Source organism: Ischnura elegans, chromosome 4 (genome assembly GCF_921293095.1).
Source record: "Ischnura elegans chromosome 4, ioIscEleg1.1, whole genome shotgun sequence".
NCBI lineage: Eukaryota > Metazoa > Arthropoda > Insecta > Odonata > Coenagrionidae > Ischnura > Ischnura elegans.
This window is the reverse complement of record NC_060249.1, coordinates 32,701,190-32,727,846: the sequence shown is the minus strand read 5'-3', so window position 1 is coordinate 32,727,846 and position 26,657 is coordinate 32,701,190. Positions and strand designations below refer to the sequence as shown.

General features: G+C 35.1%; 1 protein-coding gene across 3 annotated transcripts in view; it reads right to left on the bottom strand.

Annotated features, from left to right (window-relative positions):
• Positions 1–6,180: 6,180 nt before the first annotated feature.
• LOC124157238 (dynein light chain Tctex-type 5-B-like) overlaps positions 6,181–26,657 on the bottom strand; it is a 48,519-nt gene continuing 28,042 nt past the window's right edge. Inside the window, exons 1-4 of one of the 3 annotated variants that reach the window (XM_046531802.1) lie at positions 11,113–11,793; positions 9,758–10,042; positions 8,163–8,346; positions 6,181–7,014 (exon numbers count right to left, since the gene is read on the bottom strand). In XM_046531802.1, the coding sequence (XP_046387758.1) occupies positions 6,803–7,014; positions 8,163–8,346; positions 9,758–10,042; positions 11,113–11,607 (1,176 nt within the window). In that variant the 5' untranslated portion in view covers positions 11,608–11,793 and the 3' untranslated portion in view covers positions 6,181–6,802. Of the gene's footprint in view, positions 7,015–8,162; positions 8,347–9,757; positions 10,043–11,112; positions 11,794–19,737; positions 20,071–25,388; positions 25,583–26,657 lie in introns of those variants that run through there. The other 2 variants (XM_046531803.1, XM_046531805.1) reach the window with 2 other exon arrangements.

The window sequence follows — 26,657 nt, the reverse complement described above, 5'->3', positions numbered from 1 at the left end:
TTGGACACTGGCGACAAAGAATTTTGCAATCAATACGAGCGATTATGAGCAAATATTCAGCATGCACCTTTAAACTAAGTAAATATCAGGAGATACGCGATTTAATTTTTTGGCGGAGTCGGCTGAGCGACACAGACTTCAGTTGCGCACACGTATTTTCTACTCTTACTAGGCTTCACTTAGTATCCTACAGGATAGGCCAAAAAACCTGTTGTTTTCCTAAAACTTAGGCAACCGGCATGTCATAAACGTCAGTGGTTCTGCAGTATCCGAAATATTATAGGATACCCTAAAGCAGAAAGAAATACGCTAGTGGAGAAATGAGATGATAAAAAAATATTACTATATATAATATACCTGTATCTCATCGTATCTACGCTCAGTAAGTCCACATGTTTGGATATAGCATCAGTCACCTCATACGCCCTAAGAATCCCATGCACGCATCTACATACATGCGTATGTCACATTTTACAGTTACTTGGTAGCTCCATCCACTGTACGGATGTTATTTTATGGACAACCTCATTCAAAGCGACAGACCTACTCCTCAATTAGACATAAATTTTTCTATCCAAAACATTTTAAACACCATGTTTAAATTTAAACAGACACTTCACTGGAGTTCCTACTAACTTTATTTTTTTCTTTGAGATTTAAACTGGGTGAATCGCCCCATGATCATTGATACTAAATTATAATATCCTTGACATTATATGAATTGATTTCCTTCTAGAATCTGGTCAACATGTTTATTCGTCTAATCACTAATCTAAGTTTCTAATGACTGCCTCCAAAAGAAAATGCTAAAACCGAAGCATCATTACATGTTGGAATCTATTAAGAAACTACCTAAAGTGGATCCAATGCCAAGGGAACCCACATTCAGGGGAGTATCCTCATATACTCAAAACTTTCATGAGAAACCCAGAAGAATTAAATGTAGCAAATACAATAATAGTATGGCAAACAAAACGTCACACTATGTAATTCAAATACATACATATGTAGTTTAAAATTGAAAACATTTAAAGCAAATAAATTCAACATAGAAAAAAGGCAAACAATGACATTAAGTAAAACTACATTTCATGTAAAACAGATAAATATTATACAATCACAAAAAAATTATCACACATAATGAAGGGGATACTGTAAATTGCCTGAAAAAGGCAATAGTGGACAAAAAATAGTGGATAAAAGCTAAATTTATCGCGATTTAATAAATAAATTCAAACAATATAAAAAAGATACAAAATATAAACAAAAAATATATGACCATACCAAAACTCAAAGAGTACCAGAATTTTAGCTTCGCATATTTCTAGTTCCATGCTAAATGAATAAATTAAAAATATTATTCTCATAGAATTTTTACTAATTTGATGAGAAGAATATTTTTAGGAAGTATATGCTTCCTTACTTAATTGTTCTGATGAAGGCAAAGTGACATTCCTGAAATTTTGGCAAATGTGTTTGCCTTATATATTTATTTAAGGTGTTAAATTTTGAAGAAACTTGATCGCCTCAAGCATGGAACACTGTTCAGCCGCAAGGAACAATCATCATTACTCATATTGAAAGGGAGAATAATACTAGTCAAAACTGGTCAAACTATGTCCTGAAGAGTAAATAAGGCCCGTATTCAAGTAATGAATAAAGAAACCTACAGGAGTTTACTGTGACTAGTTAATTCACTATTTTATCAACATTGGAGCGCTGTTATCTTGCCAAAAAATAATTTTTTACCTCTTATAAAATCTATGAATAGCATCCATGAAAATGGTCGCGGGCAACCGAAACGTTGAGTACCCTTCATCTCCCTCATGCACTTAATAATTCCCACAGAGGAGAATAGGGTAGTTTCCTTCATCAAAGAAACCGAAAGGCATTGATTGCGATTTGTTACCCACCATTACTGTATTCATAATATACAAATTATTTCGTTTTAGAAATACCGGTTTAGACGAATGGATATGGTCAATTTTATTCTCATTTGAAAAAGGCCACATAGGCGCCCATGCGATGCCACTCCACGTGACGTCACAGGGACCTAGTTTCTATACGAGTAGTCAGGAGTTTTACATCGTCTGAGATTACCAATGCATGCATGAGGCGCAGAGCTCAGGGAAACATGTCTTAATAATCACCTATTAAAACTGGCTAAGGTCGGAAAGTTTTCTTCGTTTAATAAGGTATTAATAAACCTTTTTTAAGCCAAGCGCTACCAGCCAGCAAGGCACTCAGCTACCCTTTAGCAGCCTGCGTCGTATCAGCGCTCAGAGCCTCGATCAAGGTCACCTCACAAGACGGGAGGGGGAACCAGAAATACGTCACACGGAGAGATTTCCTTACCCGTCGCGTTTTCGGGCGCTTGAAAATTTTCACTTTTCATTTAATCGCGAAAAATAGATATCGTCATTTAAAAATCTAAAAGCAAGAAATACGTACTCCAGGAGTAATAATCTTCCGATATAGGCAATAAAAAAATAATAGGAAACCACCCTATTGAATGGAAATGACTGAATATCTCCCCTTTCCTTTCTTAGAGAACAATACCCATATTAATCAGTAACTGAAATTCTTTTGATAGCTAAACTACTAATGAATTCAACATTTATTGAATTCATGAAAATTTTTAGCGTAATATTAGAATCCATGGCAAATAGGGGTCTCACCTAACTATGATAATCCAAAAGAGTACATTGGGCCACAGAATAAATGTGCACCTCCGACAAGCCACCACTCATAACTGGAGCAAATCATTTCAAATTCCTTACCTTCAGTTGGCAATGCTTATGAAAGCAGATGCGATAATAGGAGTATGAGATGGTTTGGTAAGGAAAAGAGGTCAGCGAAAATTAGAGAATAAGAACATGGGTACATATACATAATCCACCCAACGGATATTACCTTCTGGCTCCTCAGGGGCAGTAGTGCAGCGACGGGGGATTATGGGGGATAAACCCCCCCCCCAGAGCTAAGAGAAATTTTTAAGTTTAATCCATTTTACATCATTGGATTGATATTACTAATAGAATAGTGTAAGGTTTAATAAATCACCTCTCAGAAAGCTGTAAAACTCACCATTTTGAACCATTTATCTTAAAAATTCCGAAATTTATTAATCTCGCACCTACCGCTTATCCTGGTAGGTATTCCATACCCCCCCACACCCCAGTATTAGTTGCTCCTAAACCCCCCCCAGCCTTAATTCCCAGCTGCGCCCCTGCTCAGGGAAGCACATTTACTTTTATGGCACTCAGTACAAATCTTATACAGATGAACATGAAGTCCAGCATTTAATGAGTAATCAACAGTCCATAGATTACAAGCATAAGGGATGTTCTACATCTTCAAATAACCAACTCTGTAATTTAATATATTTTTGAAACCAATTCTCAGCATTTTATACCTAATTATCCAAATCAGAAACGGACATACCTTTCTACAAGGCCCACAGTCTAGGCGATCTTTATCTTTTGGTACAAAAGGATTTTCAGGAAGCTTCATCAAGATAACTATAAACAAAAAAGGGGGTTCATTAACAGAACTGCACAGACTTCAGCTTTCAATAACTGATATGAAAATGGAATTTCTATTTCCAAGGTTTCAAAATAAGCAAGATAAAATAAAAGTGTGAATAACATGGACGAACTCCAAGCCACTAATTTTTTAGGTAATAGGCATTGCAGCATGAGGCGAATGTCTCAACCCAAAATATATTGCTAAACCTTTGCTAACATAGACAGTAATGTTCCAATAATAAAGATGGAGTAATTCCATCGAGAGGCATCGACCATACTTTTCAATGTCATTTTATCTATAATGCCAATCATTTCAAATTCCTTACCTTCAGTTGGCAATGCCTATGAAAGCAGACTATATAAATGGCCAAGAAATACAGCTGAAGTACCAAAATAAATGTTCTACTTTGATCATATATTAAACCATGTACCTTCAGCTTTCCAGTTTAAATATTCAGATAACAATGATGCCTAATTTCCTTAGGGAGAGCTACACTAATGTAGCAGTACCAAGCAGCATGGCTCTTCTCAAGGAAAATCATATTCAAAACTGTGGGCAGTACAAAAAAAACAAATAATATGCAAATTTAACTACTGGAATGAGGCAAGGGCAAATGTAAGGCAGAGTTTAGCCCCACTCCCTCTCCAAAATGAGGAGAATAAAGAAAAATGTAAGAACTGTAGTCCAAATTGATTCGATAAATCATGTGTGAGCGTATGGCTAAGGTATGTAGTGATATTCTATATTATTATTATTATTCTCATATATTGATACTACTTGCAGTTACATAAATGCAAAATATCATGTTATGTCCTTCTCATTGAATTATCCCCCATATTATAAAAGTCCATCATATAAAGTAATTGCTAAGCACAACAATCACAAGTGCATGCGAAATATGGTGAAAGGCAAACCCAAGAGGCTGAAATTGACTGACTGACTTTGACCAATGTTTCGTAAGTGTCCTAAGAGGCAAATTTGTCTCTCGTCACTCCCTCCAATTGGTGTCAAATCAATGTTTACAGTTGCCAATGGTACCTATTTCTCACAGTGGGGAATATTAAGGATCACCACCACTCCCCGACAAGAGACTATGTATATGTAAATGCGACTGATATGAGCAAAGGGTGTTATTTCCTGAATAAGATACAATATTGTTGTACACATAACACATTAGTGAAAATGCTGTATTATTTACTCCAGTAAGCATTACAAATTTTTTCTGCACATTAAAGTGAAGAAAAGGGAGGGCATGGCACACACAAATCCTCTGTATTTTGAAATTTTCTGACTGCATGTATGAGAATAGTCTGCCTCCTCGCTGCCTTATTTTGCAAAATAAATTTAACTCTTGAGCTTTGGTGGCAATAGTTTATATGTATCATCCAATTTGGAAGAAATCTAGGATCTGAGACCCTGATTTCAGTCCACATCTTAAGACAGTAGGGAGAAAGTCAGATGAATAAAAATTCCTCATGGACACTTGAGGCACAGGGGGCCAAAAGAGATACATCACAAGCAGGCGCCACAAAGGAAAAAATATAGGGGAAGCTGAAGCCCTGGCTGTATGCTGGTCGGGATCAATACTAATATTGTCAATTATTGAGGTGCTTTTTACCTAAAGGATTATAATCAAAAATATAAATGACATACTTTTGCTATATTACATAGATTAACTCGCAATATTGAGCTACTTTTCCCAAATATAAATACAACTATATGAATACCCACTGAAGCACCACAGATTATGATACCTTTTTCAAAATATGTATTGGAGACTTGTGATGCTTTTTTTTCACCAAATGGAGAAATATTTCTTACACTCCATCAAAGATAGGGTTGATCTGGCATATCATAATTGTAGTCATAAGTTCATCACTTTTCATTTATGCGCAGACAAATTTTAAGCTGGTACAAAGGCCTTTTCTGTAGCAGAGCCAGTGTAAACTAAAATATGCATGCCAACTGATGATGCATGGAAAATATGCATAATTATGTATGATATTAATCATCCAGAACTGTGCATAATAAAATACACATTTCGAGGATAACAAAATGAGCAATTAACAATGCTAATTTCCATTATGAATGAAGTAATTAAATAGTTAATAAATTATAACCAACAGTTGTAGTGATTATGCACTTTCATCTGGCAAGTTCCCTTCATCATTTAAGGGCTAAATATTAGCCATCCATGGTTACGAGGGTTCACCAAATATCGCAACTGAAGGGTTTCTATAATTTCATGAACATGTCAAAAAAGTTTCATATAAAATCTACTCAACTATCTGAAACATTATACCTTGCAACTTTATCCTCATCGCAGCAATGATGATTCCAACATGGTAGACAGAAAGGATATGCTTAATTATCCTCACATGTTCCATTTGAATAAATGACAATTCTTTGACCAATAAAGGCCAGAGTCATTCCTGATGAGCAAATTTCTTAGACCTAATTAATAGTCACTCTTCATTGAAATGCTCTCTATCTTCACTTTCCATTTCATCAAAATTAGTGTTAATCATTGAGCACTGCAAGTATACTTGCGTCCCAAACATTGGAAATTGGAATAATTAACACAATGCTTTTGCACCTCACACATGCAAATGGGTCGCACTGTCCCCTGAAATTTCAGTAAAATCATGAAAATAAAACAAAATATTCTTTATTCATTATAAATATTTTCAAAACCAAAACAATATTTTGTACTGGAAGTCTTGCCGTAAGAACGTTATCACAGATGAAAAAACAATAAATACCAAAACAAATAACATAACAACAGACAGTTAAATGCTAAGAGCTAAACATGAGGATTGAATGCCATGACATTACACTGCCGTCCCAGTTAAGTATGCTGATAAATTAATAATTGCATCAACAAGTTCTGCTGATATAGCCTTTGAAGACTTTTTACACAAAAAAGCATCAAATACTTTTTTCTAGGCAAAATATTGCACAATCATCACAATAGCAAATACCATGAAGAGGTTGGATAAAATAAAATACTGGTGATTAAGCTATCCATGAGGCTCTTGGAGAATTCCCTAGAACATACATCCAAAATCCATGTGCAACGATTGGGAAAGTATTTCATTATTTTTTTTGATTTCATTAACAACACAGTTCTTGCATAAAAATATATCCTTGAAGGGAAAATCTCTAAGTAGTGTTTTCCATCAATAAATGTACTTTAAAAATGAAATTCATCATTCATTTCCAACAATAAATACTTTCACAAAAATAATACTTCTGAACTACAACAACTTTTTACCTATAATTTAAACTTGAATTTTGGAACTCGCAACCTCTCAGGGCTTGCATATAATTTTACCAAGCTCTTATGGGGAACTAATGTGTTTCTACGGTTAAGCCAAACTACAGGTGCGTTTTCAAACTGCTTCCTTCTGGTAGATCCAATGTCTAAATCAGTAGTATCACAAAGATCTAGTATAGCTTCACATCCTCTTTTGTCACCAATTACATCTGCAAAAAGAAGATCAAATGAAATTAAACATCACCAAGGGCCTACCCCTCATTAAAGCCATGAAAATTATGTTTCTACATAAAAACAAATAGTATGTATATGTGTAAGTAAAAAGCATGAGATTAGGAAATACAATTTTATTTGAGAAACACAGTAAGCCAATAGCCCATTAAATCTAAAATACATATGTATTTGGTTTCAATTTAAAGCAACACCTGAAGAAAAAAAATTGAATTATTGAACTCAATGATTTGGAAGTTGATACATAACTATGTACACCAATTAATCTTGTAATCATATATGTAACTGATATTGATCAATTAGGGATTTTTGGCTTAACCTGAATAAAAATAGGAGAGACATGAGATATGAATACCGATCAATCGGATAGATTTATTATTAATTATTGAATACATATAAACAAATTGTTAAAACAATTAAATCCAGCCTAATTTAATGATTTGATCTTACCAAGGCAGTCGTGAAATGACTGAGAAATTGCAACTAAAAATTATAGCGTAGTAATACATTTTAAGAGAGTTGACACTACCTAAATCATCATAGATAATAGGGCACCCTTATTGCAAGGTTTCAAAAATATTTCAACCCCTCAGGTAGCTTTCATTGTAAAGGCCTGTTTACACGGTACATTAACACGTACGGGTTAATGTCTAAATGTATGAATGCGAGAATGAACGCCAAAATGCACCGTGTAACCACCCAACTTGTGCGAATGCATGCACAGAAAATAGAACCAGTTCCATTTGGTTCATGCATTCGTACATGTTCCGTTCCGATCCACAAAAATCATTCACACAAACGTACATTAACTCGTATGTGTTAATGTATTGTGTAAACAGTCCTTAAGGTGCAATGATCTTCTCCTTAAATAAAAGAAAAATGTAGCAACATTTCCAACCCATGTTGTGCTGAACTCTCAGTCCTGGCCTTTCAATAGTATTTCTAGACGAAAAATACAACTTAAGTTCTATTAAGCACAAAAGATTTTAGTACATAGTACATTTGCACTCAAACATGAAAATGTAACTAGCACAACAAAATGTAGACAAACAATAACTTGAAACAGAACTACTGGCATCTTATAAAACCACTAGATTAGCTAAAGTTTAATAAATGATATACTTACACTTATAGTCAAAAAGGTTTCCAAGCACAGTTTGAGCTTTTTCATTCATGAAAAGCCTTAATAGTGTTTCTATCACTCGATAAACAGCATCTACTTGATGTTTAGTCAGAGCCTGTCCAACAACAGCATCTACCCTACTTTCCAAGGCTTTCTTAAAATTTGGATTATCTCTGAAAACATTAGCCTGCAAGGAAAGAATTAAATTAAATACATAGTTCAAAAAAGTTGCTTGTGATGGAACAGTCAATGATTACGCACAAACATAACACCACTGGTGAAATTACTAATGGATGACGGCCAATTATCTTAAAGAAAGTTGAAAGCAACTGACAAGTATGCTCCTAAGATGAAATACACAACATTTTATACTGCATAATGGAAGTGGAGATAAAATTTAAAATACTGAAGTGCCATACACATGCATAAGAATAGAAGCAAATGTAGGAAAATACGACATTTTGATATTCTTCCTCTGCCACAAACAAACTTGACAAAGCTAAGGCATAAAGAACACCAATTTATTTTTAATATTCATCAGACAAAATTTTAAAAAGCATCAGTTCCCACCACGCTTACTACTGTACAATTAGTATAAAAGAAAATTCAAGTATCAGTTCTTGATAATAAAATCATATCAACGTAATTCCAGGAGGAATAATCAAGGAATCATAAATGGTCAAGGTAAACCTAAGTCCGAATAATATGAGCTCATAATGACTCCTTACTCTAAATATTGAATCATACATCCTATTGGTTGCACGCATTCTCTGATTGTTACTTGATCAGAGGAATGATGAGCTGGAAAAATTAGGAGACAGCCTTCAGCTTTGAGCACACCTCTACAAAACATTCAAATAAATGCATACAATATTTTTGCCTGAAGGGATTCCCCCAAAAAGGTTGTACTTTCAATGTGCATAAATGGGCAGTTCAGTGGCAAGTGTAAGGCGATAAAATAAGACAACTGCCAAAATCTTTTGAAAATACTAAATATTATGCCCCATCTTGTGCATTTACATATCAAGCAATATCGTACGTGAAAACACTTTGAAGCAAGATTACAATTGAAGACCAATGAAGATTTTACATAACAATGATACAAGAAATAAATCTCATTACATACGGTAACTACTTAGAATCTAACTATGAGAAGCAAAGGGCCTACATATGTACATAAATTGTAGTTATTCAACAATTTTCCAGGGTAAATAAAAAATGAAAAAGACTTGAGCATTTTTTAAGAAAAAACTTCAGAAATATTTCCCTGAAAACTTTTCAGGGTGTTGATGAATTTCTGTGAAAAATTGATTACTTTGTGCAATTTTAACTCTTAACTATCATTTTAAAGTTATTTTTTCTATTCTTACTTAGGCACTATGTCTATTGAAACTTCTTTTTGATGAGTATCCTTTTGTCCTGTAGACATGTACCAACATATCTACAGGACCAATGAAGCTATTATAATTATTATTATTATAATTATTCCCCTAGGATATGGTTTCAAGAGGCTCAATGCCAACATGAAATGGTGTAAGCAGAATGCATTTTGAGGTGCAAGTATACAATACCATTAAAATTAAAAATTAGGTACTTACTAGTTCCACAGAAACTTGTTGATCGGCAAACCATTCACTTAAGATGCACTGGCCCCAAAGAATAGACAATGGAACAGCATCCTCATGTGGAGGTTGTGCTAACTCTAAGACTAGATTCTTAACTTGAATCAGAGTAGCCTCACCCCGACACAACAGCACACCATTAATCAAAGACTTCAATGATGTTCGAACAAGTCTTCGCAGACCAGGCTGCTTTCTGTACACTTCATGAAGTAATTCAAGACTTTTTTGTACGCTTTCACCACTCCTCCACATTGCCTCAGCCTAAGAAAATTAAAAAACAATAAACGAAGAGGAAATTAATCAAGAAATGGTGTGAATGGAATTATTTCAAGTAAATGTCAATAATCGCAATGGATGATGACAAATTCATCTTGATTTTATGCAATGAAAATATAACTCATTTCATGTGAAAACAATATTGCAATAAATCTTATTTAAAGGATTTGACAGGTACATGTGTCATAGGGAAACCCTGTGCAAAGTTGCATTGCTTCACAATACCATCATTAATTTCAATAGACCACTTCACCATTAAAAAGGAAATAGACTTTTGGTACTACTGCATTACACTTTCTGAAGTTCCCTCTATCATACACTATTGAAACAAATTTCAATGATGCTAAAGATCCTTCTATTCACGGACTCCCAATAAATAATAAACTTTAAATGGTTGTCTAGCCTTGCATCATTGTCCCATGCCAATTAGCGGTAGCATAATAGTCAACCATCACAAGAGAACCATGGCAGATAGAATGAAATGTATGAGGGAAGATGGGTTCTAACCAGGGAACTTATTGAGTTGGCAAACGATTTGGCTGCCATAGCGAAGAAGCCAAAATAAATTCAACACCAACAAGTTTTTTTTAAAAGGTAGATATATAACTGGCATGTAGAAGATATTAGAGGCTTTTCCCACCACTAAGACAAATCTAAGTAGTATTATTAACATTCTTGATATCGTGTAACATGAGCGCCCCTGTTACTAAGAATAGGGTAGAAGCAAGCATGTGAATACCGCCAGATAAATATAAAATTCTCAAAAATCATTGTACTTCACGAGAAAACGTTAGCTTGAACTGAACTGGAGACCATTCCATTGAAATTTAATATCCTGGGTGGCATTTATGTCTATGCTATAGCTGCATAGAAAGGTATTTTTTAATGCAGTTATCTGACGGAATAGACACAATGACATAACCAATAATTGAATCTACGAGCATTTAATCGAGAAAAAACGTGATGTAGATTAGTATACTAATGAGGAAAATAAACTGAGGCATAACTCCAGTGTTGATTATACCAACATATATATATTATACCAAAATACCAACCTTGTATATTAGTAATTCCCCTTTTTTTATATCATCACATACATCGCTGGCGAGAGAAATAGCAGTTTCGATTCCAGTTTTGTTGCCCGCTTTCGCTAAAACATAGCTAGCTTTCATTAGAGTTTCTATCGATACACATATTCTCTTTGCCAAACATTCATTTAAAATTGTATCTAAACACGACGATGTCAAATTTTCATGTACGTAACTATCCACTGATGTGCAAGTTAAATCATGCAATGCCTCTTTGCCTGGGTCGTGGGCGATGCGAGGCAACTTAACGTCACTTTTAGTCCTACTTTCATTTATCGACTTCCACTTATTCATTTTTTTGGTCATTAGGCTCTCGATAAAATCGTCAAGAACTTCTGAATCATTTACAGCCACCGTAGACCTATTCACTACATCACAAAATCGTCGTGACGAATTTTTACAAACCACAATCCGGATAGCCCACTTCAGTAGCGACGGAGGAAAAGCGTATTTCCTGAGCATAATTGCGGAGTAAGGAATCACTCAATGAACAGGGAAGCATATGAATGCATCACACATTACATACATGGTAACTGATTAGGGTACTATTTACGAAATACAACATTGAAGTTGAAAGAAATCCAAAATTTTCCGCAGACCGCAATGCATGACCAACGAAAACAAAACGCGTTTCGCGCAAAAACAAATCACTCACTCCTGCGCATTGAATACTCAAAGGCGCAAAAAATTTGAATCGATGCACAGTGGGGCCAAAGCCCACTTCAGACGGATAAAAGTCAAAAACTGTTACTAACAACCGTAAAATATTAATATATGTGTTTTAGAGACCACTTTAATGAAATCCAACATTAAGTTTTCAATATTTTCGATTTTTTTATTTCATTACTTTTAGAATTTTAAAAGTAACTTGATTAGTTGTCACAACAGATTCTATATAAAAATTTGAAATAATAAAAATAAAAAAGTTCACGTCAATAATCCTAGTGGTCAGAAAAAAATCTGATATAAAATTTGCAAAATTATTTTAGCAATATCTTTGAAAAAACCTTCATGCTTAAAAGAAAAATAAAGATTTGCTCTTAAGTTTGCATGTACCATTTTCCAATACACTAAAGAAAGAAAATAATGCATTGAAGAGGTAGTTTTAACTTTCAAAAACAGAATATGGTGTATTGCGTTTAGAGGGTGAAAAGGTACTAAATTGGAATTCTGGAATCGAACAAGTACACCTCAGTTGAATGGAAATAACCATTTTCGAGCACTTCATTCACGACAGGGGGGAGCCTCGGCAATGGCCTCTCTTTCAAAAATCTCAGCCCTTGTGTAGAAAACTTCACCGCTTGTATCTATGAGTAGACAAAATAAATAATGCATGCAAATTTGATTTATTACAAAATAATAATATCTTAATGGACACTTTATATTAGTTTACCCGTAGCTATGCGGCCATATAGCGGCCGGATGGATTTCCTTTCAGCTCGTCATGCATAGCTAATCTTTTATCATAAAACTCTTTTTGCAACTCGATGGCAGCCCAGACGGCACAGAACCCTCCGTATCTAATTCGTATGTACATAGTACCCATTGACTAAGGGGATACTGTGCCGCTCCGTCGCTTTTCGTCAATGGATACATACCATTCGCGGCCTGTCGACGAAGCGCGTACGCAGCATGTGAATGTCCGCTACTAAGCACGTACGATTGGATACATAGCGCGCAGGAACACGGCACTCAGGCTAATCTCAATCGATTAGGTCGAAATTAGTTATATCGTAACTCGCACGATCGAAAAATGTATCGAACGCAACACAATCGATAACTACCGACCGTAGCGAGAACCTTGATACGAATGAATTGTAAGTTCTCAATAGGTAAATAACACCATATCATGAATTCTAATTACCATGAAAGACTCACGACCGACAAAGTTTTTGTCGGTTGTGAGTTTTTCATGGTAATTAGAATTCATGATATAGTATTATTTACCCATTGAGAACTTACAAAACTTACTCGGCCACTTAAATAACTCTGCGAAAAATGAGATTCTCACGGCTAATTCACGCACCACCAGCATCCAGCATTGTTAAGTGGCTCGTACTTACTTGGAAACCTTGAGATGTTAATGAGAGTAAATTCTTATTAATTTTGACACTAAATAAGACATCACATAGCCCACGAGCATTAAAAAGCTTACCCTAAAGCCTGACGAAATAAGATTTTTAAATAAAAATTGCCGATGAAACAGGATTGCTGACACATCTGCTATTAGTATGATCGAATTCATCAAAATGCAAGCAAAAATTAACGTATAGTTCAGTCTCAGCTACTAAAACTTACCCATATCAGGCGCTAAAGTATTTGAAAAATTATTTGGTATGAGTAAAAGTCCCTAGGTAACTGCAGTAAATGTATCAACCTATTAAAAATATGAAAGTCCTGCCAAATCACCAGCATAAACACTTGTAAAATAAAACATGTTATCTCTTAGATCACACCTCCGATTTTATACTTACTTTGCATGAAGTCACCACCGCAAGAAATTTTAAAGAGGCAGGAAAGAAAAAACCCACAGAAATACAATACATATATTATGTATTTTCTATTGTCAACCACAATAATATTTCCAATTTTCTCTTCTATCCCACATCTAATTTAGCGAAACAATTACTCTTATTCTCTTTCGAATAGAAAATTATTTAAAAGAGGACTGGTCGATACATACAAACTATCGTCAATACTTTCTCCGATGAACGTCCACTATCACTGCACCAACTTGCACAAATCAAATCCACATCCACAAATATGTCACTTCTGCCACAATGTCTGTCTTCTTGGCGACAGGTAACAGTGAAGCAATGGTACCTTCCTCCAATCTGGGCACCTTCCATTCAGCAAGAATTTTCTCCTCGTCTTCTCGTCCAAGGCCACAGATTACTTTCTGATATCACAATGGTGCAATGTGAAGCTCACACACCTAAAATTAATAAATAATAAAATACCATGTAACTTATTTGGTCAAATCATTTCCAATTTTTGGTATTTCTGCATGAGAAATCAAATTACTAGGCTCGTAAATATAGTAAATATTTGTATGCCTGATATTTTTATTGTTTTAAACTATAGCATAAGATAATTTGAAATGATGAAAGCCGACGTGTAATACACCATAGGGCAAGCTAAGAAGCAATATTCGATCCTATAAACTTGGCAGCTTATTCCTAGTTTCTCCTTTAACCACACGTTTACCGAATGAATTAATACAAAAAAGACAACTAAAATGCAAGAATTTTCAAAAGAATTGCTGCTACAATATTTTGAATCACCATTTTTAGTACTGAATAGCCACTTCTGACTTAAAATTACATCCAAATAATTACAGCGAGGTAGAGTACATTATACCTCACAGTTTTTCGTAGGGGTGAAATGTTTTCTTCTTATCGCCCAAATGCACTTCTTCTTCAACTCAGGATCTTTTGGAGAGCTAAAAACTTGAACCATATGTCCCGGAGTTTCCATTACATCCCGACAATACACACACGAAAGGCATTTCTAACAAAAATATCTCACAAACACGTTTCTGAAGCCCAGTGAATGAAATTAAAGAATAAGGGAAACTTCCACATTACCAGACACTCTATTCTTCACTAACTTAACCACAAAAATCCCTGAAATGTAGTGAGACGTGACGTAAACGACGCGATCTCCAACGGCTTGTGAAGGCATGTGATCTTTCTAGGAGGATAGGGCACGATGGCACCAGATGGCACCACCCGCGAAAGAAAATAGTCCCAGACCGAACACAGTTTTATCGATGAGATACAATTTTATCGATGCATATGAATTTGCCAGTCCTCTTGCATCTTTTTTCGTCATTAAAGGAAATAAAGAAACAAAACCTTCTAAGTAACTTCCTAAGCGCGATTTTTGTATCTTGATTGTCCACCCTCGTATTTAGGTACGAAAACTTCCTGTGCCGTCTGGGAGTTGATTTCTTTTACAATATTAAGCCCATTTTTCAACTAATAATATATCTACGTTACGATTCTGTCCATTATATAACTTTTCTCTAATTAAATAAAACTTTTCATCGTGAAAAATCAACGACGTTCCATTCATGATAATTAATTTCTCCACGGCTATTTTCTCCAAAATATAAATAGTAAAGGCAAATTTATATATTCCATACTTATTCCAATTGATTGTAAGTTAAAAAAATAAAATCAAAAGGGCCAGTGTGCTGTAATCATAGTTTAAAATCGCCCATCCATTTATGCGTCTGCGACTCCGGGACCAGTGCCTCGCTTTTCTCTCACTTTGACACTTATTTCTACGCAAAGGTGCACACATACCAACCCATAAAATACACTGTTATGCAGTTCAAACATCCTATTACCATAGAGTAAGTATATATACGTACTCTATCCCAGATAACACGGCATTTGTATTACATCAATAATACACAAAAAATACGTGCCCAAATACATATGTATAAGATGGAATACGATCGTATTACATCGGTATATTTCACGTAGAAGTGGTTCAAAAGTCCCTATGGATGTATGTATTCGTGCGTATTACAAATTGGAAATCTGAATACCCATACATGATTTATACATATGTATACAAAGGAATACAATCGTATTACGTCTGTATATTTCACGTAAAAGTGGCTCAAAAGTCCCTCAGGATGTATGTATTCATGCGTATTACAAATTGGAAATCTGAATATCCTTACATGTAATATACATATGTATCTGCAGGCCCTCGTACACGAATTATACATATTGATTTTCTGACCCACATCCACTTAATATCAATATGGATCAAACGGATGAATAAATATAAGGAAACCAGAACATACAGATAATAAAACATTTATTCAAAGAGAAAAATAAAATAATACACACAAATAACAAGTGTGGCCATGAATATTGCTAACAAGCAGCAAACAGTAGGTGAAACTTAGTTTAAAAAAATGGCACAAAGATAAATCAAGTACAAACAATGGTTTGAATTGGAAAATAGAAAAAAATGTTAGCACGGAACAAGCGTTGTAACCCATTGCACAAGAAGAAACCTGAATTCAGGAAACCAACTCTGCACAATTAACCACTTTCTGAAAGGAGAAAAGAAGAAGTCAAGTTTAAAAGTCATGCAAAAATATATCTTTTTGTAAGATCTGAATAGGAGCTCAAGGCCTTTCAATTTTATTTTTTCCCATTCATATAGGCAGTCAGTATTCTGTGAAGTCTGTAATTTTAGTACTAATTCTGTATTCTGAATGCAAATGAAAGTTTGGCTTCTCTGCTAGATTCCAGACATAAGTTTTAAAATTTTTCATTTACCAATTATGTCGAGGTCCCAGCTAGAGCAGATTAGACCTTGTCCTTTGAGAAATCATATATTTTTGGGGAAATGCTTTCATTTTACAAAATTAATAGCCTTTCTCTTGAGAAGAATGAGAAATATGAGAAAAGATCATATGACTACTTTTAAATATAAATTAACTAGGAAAACGTGAATCCATTGGTATGCTTATTTAGTACATGATACTAATATATTAGTACCATGATTAAGTAGCGGATGACTCACACAGAAAAATATAAACTTGTGATATCAAATTTTCAAACAAATAAATTTCATACATAATAGATAATTTCAGGCTTAACTTTAAGAAACCTCTCGATTATGGTTAAAAAAAAATTTTCCCTCATACCTTACCTCGGTATTAACAATTCCACCTGGTCTTCTGGCTTTGCTTCGTCGTCTTTTCCGTAATCCATTCTCCTCTTGTCCAGGCCAAGCTATTTACATCGTCGCCTGCTGGGTATGCGCGAAAGAGCATGAAAAGAAAATTACAATTACCTAATTAATTTGGCCCGTACGCACCTTTTTCTTTCATATAATGACAAACTTTCGCATGAAAATTACGTATTTATCTTGTATTAATAATAATGACGAAATGCACCTTGATTGACTGCATTTCAAGATGAAAAAAATATTACATTTTGCTTTAAGGGAACCGATATTACACGACCAATACTTCTTGTTCGTTAAATAATTAGAAGTAGAGGGCAAAACCGCTCGGAACCTCGAGGAATCTATTAGTGACAAGGCTACGCTGATAAGTCTAAGGTCAAAGATGTTATGACTAAAGCATAGGATAACTAGGAATGCAAGAACTACAATACAGTAGGTTGTGGTAATAAACAGCGATAAAACAACTTACACGTGAACGAAAACATTCCTTTAAACAATTTTTTCTGCTCTTAATTAAGAGAAGAAAAAATGTAACTTCAGCCGCGAAGCACGGAATTACTATACGACGCATAATCTATTAATTTATACGTACAAGATTGACATTACTATGTTTTACCATATAACTTCAATGGAGACCAGTCTCCTCGATACATAACTCAACAAAAAAGGAAAACAATAGCCAAACATAAACAAAATAATTACCTCTATTGGCGCAATGTGGTCAACACATTGCGCCAATAGTTGTATCCAAATATACTCAAATAACATAATTAATGTAGTCTATGTATGCGTACAATATAATAAAAGATAAATCATACCTTACCTTAATTATCCAGTGACAGGAAACTGTTGGAGCTGGCTTGCACGAATCGCAATAACGTGCGGGATTGAAGCACATTTCCAGCAAAACATAGCTTCGGTTTGAGCACACCATCCACACGCACCGGTTATCGAGGATTAAAACACTATGTCAATTCTTCCAATACGTATAATAATACAAACAAATATAAAATTAACTATACATCAGTAGCCGGAGTTCCTCCTACAGCACGTTCTTGACGTTCTCGTAGTCTCGAACGAAATGCCGAGCTAACTGTTAACGAGATTATCACTCCCACTCACTTCCCTAGCTTGTTGCGACAGAATTGAGAATTTAATTTCTTTGTTTAAACAGTTAATTTTAAATATCGTTTAAAAAATTAAACTTCGCTTTTACTTTTGCGCTGTGCAAGAACTATTTTTTGTATTTTTCATGTATTGTGAACCATTTTCCATGTGTATATTTCGCGGATGGAAACTGAATTTTACATATGTAATACGTCTGTATTTCGCGTGCATTTACAAATTAACATAAATATGGTCGCCATACTACCCTTGCTCACATCGATCAGTATATGATTTATTTTTAAGCTTCCTGGGTATAAATTCGAATGGATGAATGATCATTGAAATGAGGAAATCTGGCGTTTGCAGTGAACATATTATTTCTGCAAAAATGTTTCTGAACATTTCACTTGACGCCACGAAAATCCACCTCTCAAAATTTACAGGAAATATACATAATGTATATTTTGTGTATTTTTGACCACATTTACATATGTATTTCCTCTGTATTCATACATATGTAAAAGTAACAAGTGTTACACGATATTTACATTTGTATTTTTGACCACATTTACATAAGTATTCAAATTTCAAAAATACAAATGTATTTATCGTGTAAACACGTACCACTTTTACATATGTATGAATACGAAGGAAATACATCCAATAATACATATGTATTACACATGTTATACATAACAAAAATACATATGTATGTGACCCATGAAAATACAATATAAATACATTATGTATATCCAAATGTGTGCTGTTGGGGATGCTATTACCCAACCTAATATTTAAAAAACCCCATTGCAAACTTTCATTTTTGGACTTTTGTCCACTTAGAGTGGGGTTTGGCCCCACTTTGCGATGGTAGCCACCATTTTACATTGGAAATCCTATATAGGTGACTATGATAATCCAAATTGCAAGGCATGCTGGATTTTAGCTGGAATCCACCAGAAAAAAATGTATCGAGCATAAAATCAGCTTAAGTCCTCACTTCATCCCAATACGATTGAAGTTTTTGAGCTAACTGGAATCCATCTTGAATCCGACTGTATGTAAGCCAAAATCCAGATGTCATCAAACTATGTAGCCATAGCTTCTAGTGGCGCAGCAAAGGGAGGTTTTGGTGGATACAATTCCCCCCTTCCAGATCTCAGAGAAAATTTTATCTTTAACTCATTTTACTATATTGGATTAATATTACTAATAGAATATTCTAAGGACTAATAAATTATCCCTCGGAAAGCCGTAAAACTCACCATTTTTCACCATTTACCTTCAAAATTTTCACGGGAGAGGTCGCAGCACCTGCTTCTTACCCTGGCAGGTATTCCATACCCCCCAGACTCTTAGTATGAGTTGCACCTAAAAACCCAACTAGTCTTAATTCCTAGCTGTGCCCCTGATAGCTTCAATGCAGCTGTAATCCAATATGCAAGCTACATGGGAAGTAGTATAAAAGGAAGGAAGAGATATGCGATGAGTCACCTTCTTGACTTGGAAGTATACACTTCAAACATAAATTAATGACAACCAGCAAAAACCTTGGGAGGTTGAAGAAGTTTGTGAGACGTCCATACTTCACAGATTATTGTGATCGAGTGTTCACCTCCATCCTCTTACAGCATCACTGCGACATTGAGAAAACATATAGAAAAAGAGCATATATCTATTCATTCTTTAAAAAAGCAAAATACCATTTACATTATAACAGTACAGTCATAATAAATTAAAAATTATCATCAAAGTGAGGTACTCTTGTTTCATGAAATGTGACTTTATTGCTTCTCCAATTTCTACATTTCAGAACACATTGGATTATTGACAAGGTAGGTACTCATTCATTTTATTAACAATTCCTGGTTTTGAACATATGTAATTATTCTGCAAGAGTGCCACATAAATATTTTCCTTCGAAGCTTTTGTCAATCACAGTACAATCCGTAAACAATTGCAACAGCTCTAACGTACATATTTTCAAATTCATAAGTAGCAAAAGTGTCTCTTTCAGCATCCCACAAAAAGCATGAATCTATAAAGATTCCTTGTTGTAATTTCTCCACAATATAAACTCGCGTCACTATTTTATACCTAGAAAGAGATACAGTTTGATTTTTTACACAGTACTGACTTTTTCATAAATTTTTAAAGACAGTAAATTAAATTTATATAGTTTCTAACATTGATAACTCTCTGATCCAAATGCCATCCTTAAATTTTCCAAAATCATTGGGTATGGTAGTTAAAGTACCAAGCTAAACGATGGGGTTTAGATCTGCAAACCAAGAAGCTTTGGCAATAGCATTAGCATTCTTGATGATCACACAGCATGCCTGACACTTTAATTTAAAGTGATGTTTTGTCATTTACATACCTTGCACAAGATCAATTCATATTACACAATAGGGTAGTTTACTTCATCAAAGAAACCGAAAGGCATTGATTGCGATTTGTTACCCACCATTACTGTATTCATAATATACAAGTTATTTCGTTTTAGAAATACTGGTTTAGACGAATGGCAATGGTCCATTTTTATCCTCATCTGAAAAGGGCCAATTTGGCGCCCATGCGATGCCACTCCACGTGACGTCACAGGGACCTAGTTTCTATACGAGAAGATAGGAGTTATACGTCGTCTGAGGTTACCAATGCATGCATGAGGCACAGAGCTCAGGGAAACATGTCTTAATAATCACTTATTAAAACTGGCTAAGGTCGGAAAGTTTTCTTCGTTTGATAAGGTATTAATAATCCTTATTTAAGCCAAGCGCTACCAGCCAGCAGGGTACTCAGCTACCCGCTAGCAGCCTGCGTCGTATCAGCGCTCAACTCGCCTCAAGGTCACCTCACAAGGCGGTAGCGGGAACCAGAAATATGTCACACGGAGAGATTTCCCGACATTCATACTTACGCATCGCGTTTTCGCGCGCTAGAAAATTTTCACTTTTCATTTAATCACGAAAAATAGATATCGTCATTTAAAAATCTAAAAGCGTGAAATACGTACTCCAGGAGTAATAATCTTCCGATACAGGCAATAAAAAAATAATAGGAAACCACCCTATTAATCTACATATAATTGCAACTGAATGAAAGCTAAAGACAAAACACCTTTATTAATTAATGTGAGAGAATTAATTTGACAGTTTCCAGTTCGACCATTTGGAATTTTGTTTTGTTGCTTTGCCATGAGAGAAAGAGCTTGTTTGATACCTGGACAAGTGGAGAATGATCATTCAGCAATATAGAGAATGCGATCTGCAGACCCAGGTACATAGAGAAACTTTTGATGAATGAGCACAATTTGATCACCAGCAACCACCATAAAGGCCACTGTCACCATCACAATATAAGTGAGTCCTAATTCCTTTTATAACTTTTGATACTTTTCATCATATATACAGAATTTGATATACATACACTACCTATCTCAATTTTGTAGAGTTATCACATAATTTCTTAATTACAATCCAATATTTCTTCACCGACCTAATTTGCACAATGGCAATCAAATATGTAACAAGCTCAAGAACTGCGAAAGTTACTGCATGAATTGGTAGGGTTAAAAATATTTTATTAGAACATTTTATTTGAAAGTACAGAAAGTCTTCTACTGAAGGAATATTTCATGCTTTCCAGAGAATTTACATACTTAATGATTTTGCCTAGAGTAACTCTGTAATTTGGTAAGAAGTTAAAATAAACTATCCCATATGATAATGGGCAGGCCAGGAAATGCTGGCCAAGATTTTTTTATCACAGGTCTTTAAACACTGGCGTGCCCTTACAGGCTCAGGAAAATAGTTCCACTCAGTGCCTGAACGTAAGGGTAGGTTAATATAAAGGCATTAAGATTAAATCAGGTCATTATAAAATTGCATATTAATACTACATATTTATAAACTTATTGAACTGTCTCATTTTTCATGAACTTCAGCACTTCAAATTTCAATAAAATATAACAGTGGATAAAACTGTTTCTAGCACCACTGCAAAAAACCACAAGATGCTGCTTTTTCACCTACCTTTCTCACATCAGGAATATACATGCGTTTCACACTCTGAGACTACTTTTTACTCCTTTGGGGAGCAAGTTGATAGGAAAAATTCTGAGGATACAAAGGCTGCTTTTTTTCAACCTCAAATCGCTCAGCAAAAACACCATACAAACGACAGGCAGGCACTACTTGGATAGGGCAACTGCACACCCTCTGCACCATACGTTCAAGTAATTTACGGCAATAAGTTGTTAGTTTAAGGTTACAGGCAATTTTACTAACAACAATGCCTCAATTGATTCTCCCGCCATGTGTGCACTGTGGAGCGACAGCCAGAAAACTCACCACATGTCTTCAGCATTGACATGTCTTGACCTTTATGCCGATAAAAGAGAATTTTTTGAATGCGCTGTGGCTAGAGATGAGACAGATTAAAAAAGGCACTCATGAAACAAAGCAAAAATCACAATGATGGATGAACCAAAAGTCACCAGGCAAATCAAGAAAATTCAGGCGGATTCAGTTTTGGATCAAAAAGGTGCATTGCTCATGGATTTCATGCAGCCAGTGACAAAGTTAATGCAGCTGCCCAGGGTGAAACATTACGCCCATTCCCATTCAAAACAAAAGAAGAGAAGTCATAGGCAGCAACATCCTATGAAGAAGGTATAGTGAAGCTTTTGAAATAACTTTTAATCAATTACTTCGCATTCTATTCATGACCAATCAGAGGTTGAAAAAAAACAGCCGTCGTATTTTGAGGTTTAAACAATATCAAAGAGGGCTCTACAACACATCATGAATGATGAGAATAAAAGGAGTTTAGCTTGTTGGGAAAAAATATTGGAACAAATGAATCAAGTTTAGTAGAAGATTGCTTCTAAGGCAGGTAATATTAATGAATTGGAGAAATTTAATTCATCCCAATGTAATGCCCAGTAATTTTTGACTTCTCCCCCATAAAGACTTGTTTTCAAAAAGTACTGTTAATGCAATCAATTTCCTATGGCCCTATTCCCTGCATGGGTTGCTAAACAGTTTAGTTGACTAGTATTGGAACCCATTAAGTTTAAATAAGTATGCATCGTGCTTCCCTGAAATACCAGTATCTAAAAAAGAGGTCTGCAAGTAGAATTAAATGAAATACATACTCATGTTACTGATATTACAGAAAGTATTTCACCCTACAGGGGTTCCACTGGGCAATGCTCACATTTTAAAAATAATTTTGAAGTTTAGGAGTGTATAGCTGGTTTTATTTCCATGCCATTCCTAATTTCTCTTCCACTCCATCCTCAACTGCTCTCCATTACAATAAAGGCTTAAAATAATTATCACAAGTAGTTTTCACACTGACATTAGACTTAACTCAAATCTTGTAGATAGATTAGGGTCTAACATACAGAAAGACATTTATAATAGGGTAGTTTCCTTCATCAAAGAAAACGAAAGGCATTGATTGTGATTCGTTACCCACGAATGGCAAGGGTCAATTTTATCCTCATTTGAAAAAGGCCAGATTGGCGCCCATGTGATGCCACTCCATGTGACGTCACAGGGACCAAGTTTCTATAGGAGTAGATCGGAGTTTTACATCGTCTGAGATTACCAATGCATGCATGAGGCACAGAGTTCAGGGAAACATGTCTTAATAATCACCTATTAAAATTGCCTGAGGTCAGAAAGTTTTCTTCGTTTGATAAGGTATTAATAATCCTTATTTAAGCCAAGCGCTACCAGCTAGCAGGGTACTCAGCTACCTGCTAGCATCCTGCATCGTATCAGCGCTCAAAGCCTCACCCAAAGGTCACCTCAGTTGCGGCAGCGGGAACCAAAACGACGTCACATGGACTTTTTCCCGGCATTCATACTTAGCCGTCGCATTTTCGCCCGCTTTAAAATTTTCACTTTTCATTTAATCGCGAAAAATAGATATCGTCATCTAAAAATCTAAAAGCGTGAAATACGTACTCTAGGAGTAATAATCTTTCAATTTAGGCAATAAAAAAATAATAGGAAACCACCCTATTGTCCTGAATAATGTCACTCATTATTGCAGCCTTTTTATTTTTGACAGTTATCTCCTACAGCATATTAATAATGCCAGAAACTGAAGCTTTGAACAAAGGCCAGTCAAAAACATGATATGGTGGGCTAAAAAGGCTACTTTTCAAGATCTTGGGCCATAAGATTAAGATCTTTAGTTAAAGACATATTCCAGGATCTCAGATGCATTTTTTTCAAACTCAGACTAAAACAGACATAAGAGGCAGAAGCTAGATTGGCGCACGTGAAAGATTGGTGGTGGGGAAAGTAACCCCATGAGGGTGAAAGGGGTCCAGAGTCGCAAGAGGAGGAGCAAAATTATTGGGCTTCTCCAAATCCTTGGGTCCAACAATACACTGCTTTCTATCTTATTTGTATACTAGCACCAATAAGAGGAATCAAATAAGGAAAGGACAAAAGTTGAATAAAACATCGCCCTACAACAAAAATTATGTCCACATAATAAATCACAAATAATCATGCTATATTGATGGAGGAGTTGGCACTGATGGAACCCATATACTAACTGCATCCTCATGGTTTATTTCTTGGAGGTTAGATTTTCATTTGAAATTAGGAAAAATAATATTTCCATACTTAATATATCTATCATTGGGGACTAAATTGTACTCAAGTGACGACTTGATGATTTTAATATTTCCTAAAATGGTAAATCGTACGAATGAGATTCGTATTTACATCAAAATCGACTGTAAATAAAAAATTCATACTTTTGCTGGATTTCTTCAAAGAACTATTCATAGCTAAAGACGTTCCAATATATTTAAGAGCAATATATTTTGAAGGAATATTTTGGGTAATGAGAAACACCCTATCCAACAGGCAAAATGTGAACTGACCAGAATTTTACGTGAATTGCAATGCCAAGGATAAAAACTTGTGCACTATTACTAGATAAGCTTCAGCCACACATTTTGATAATGAAACTTTAATTTGCAATTAAATTGACTATAAAATATAAGGTCATTCTTTATGCCCCTTTTATACTTGCTTCAGCAATAGCTCATTCTCCTTAGGTGGTTGTTTTATGAGAGTGCATGAATTTTCACAATATTTTAAACTCCATGGCTTGGGTATATTATCCAATATGAAAAAAACTGCACCCTATATCCCAATACAAATGCAAAAATTTCCTACTGAAGATGAATTAGATTAAAAATCTCTCGGCTGTATTAAAGCACATATTACAGAGAGGACAGAAACTTCTGGATAATTTTCATTAGATATGAAATATTTAAGCTACATATTTCATATGAGTCAAGAAATAATAAAATGTCACCACCGGAAGAGATAAAAAAATATCCAATACTGATAGTATAGTTTCCAAGAAAACCAACTTACCTATCAAATTCTAAAGCCTTGACTTGAGAGCGGATATCTTCAGCCATTGACCAACTCAGTCTTTTGCAGTCCTCCGGATCATATTTTTTCAATAAGGTTAGTTCTCTTTCCAAAGTATCTTTAATTATTTTTGTAACAGAATCCCGGTTAAATGGTTTTTTTGATTCCAATCTGTAAGTGTTCTGGTAACGGACCTTTTTTAAAGTAAAGTGCTCTCATGTCAGTAGGTCATCAAACTTCAAAACTAATCTATCATCAGAAAAAAAATCACTGAGTAACCCACTCACATTCAATCGGCAAGCAATATTGAACAGATGTGAGTAAACAACTTTAACTATGAAACTAAGATCTAGATGACTAGCTTCATTTAGATCTTAGTCGATGAGTGATGGGCCCTATACTAGGCTGCCTTACCCTACACCACCACTAGGAAGGGTCCAATGTGAATGGGTTAAATGTAACAGATATTCATATATTTGTATGGTAAGCAGTACATCAAGTAAATTATGTGATAATTATTAATGTGAAAGTATACATGATACTCCACAGATCCTCATAGAGCCCTATCTCATGAATCCTCGTCTATATTTGAATGCCTAAGAATCAATTGTACTGTCAAACTGAACAAAAACTGATGCATGATTTTACCCTTCTTTGCTCCATAAAGTGTGAAGCTCTATGAAATTTCATTGATTATATTGGAAGAAAACAAAATTGTATCTTTCAATGTGTCCAGCATTGAGAATAAAGGCAGACTCCTCAAATATAAAGTGTAGCAATTCCAGCAAGCATGGGTATAATTGAAATCCAAAAAAAGAACATATTTAAATCCCATCTTAAATAAATCTACTTTTCATTCATAACACTTTGAAAAATAGGTTTTCTATAGTAGAACACCAAAAAGAGATACGTAGATGCTCTAGCCGAAATAAATTCCAGTATCCTATAATATATGCAACCTGTCGAGCGATTTCAACACTTGTATCCTGCAATGCACGCACCACACATTCCAAGCATTCTCAAATTAAAAATGCGTTAGGGGGACTGGTTTGAGTGCGAGATGGGAGACCGCGAGGGGTTTGCGAGAAATAAATACCCACCGCGGAGGGCTTTGGTTTTGTCCCTCCTTTTGACATCGTCGACCGCAAGGCAGCGATACACTGACTAACGGCGAAGGGCAGCTTGCGGCTTTTTACTCTTCCATTTTTCTCCACCCACACCACCTTCCCCCGACTCCTCTCCTGTTGCTTTCGCGTTTTGTGTTCCCTC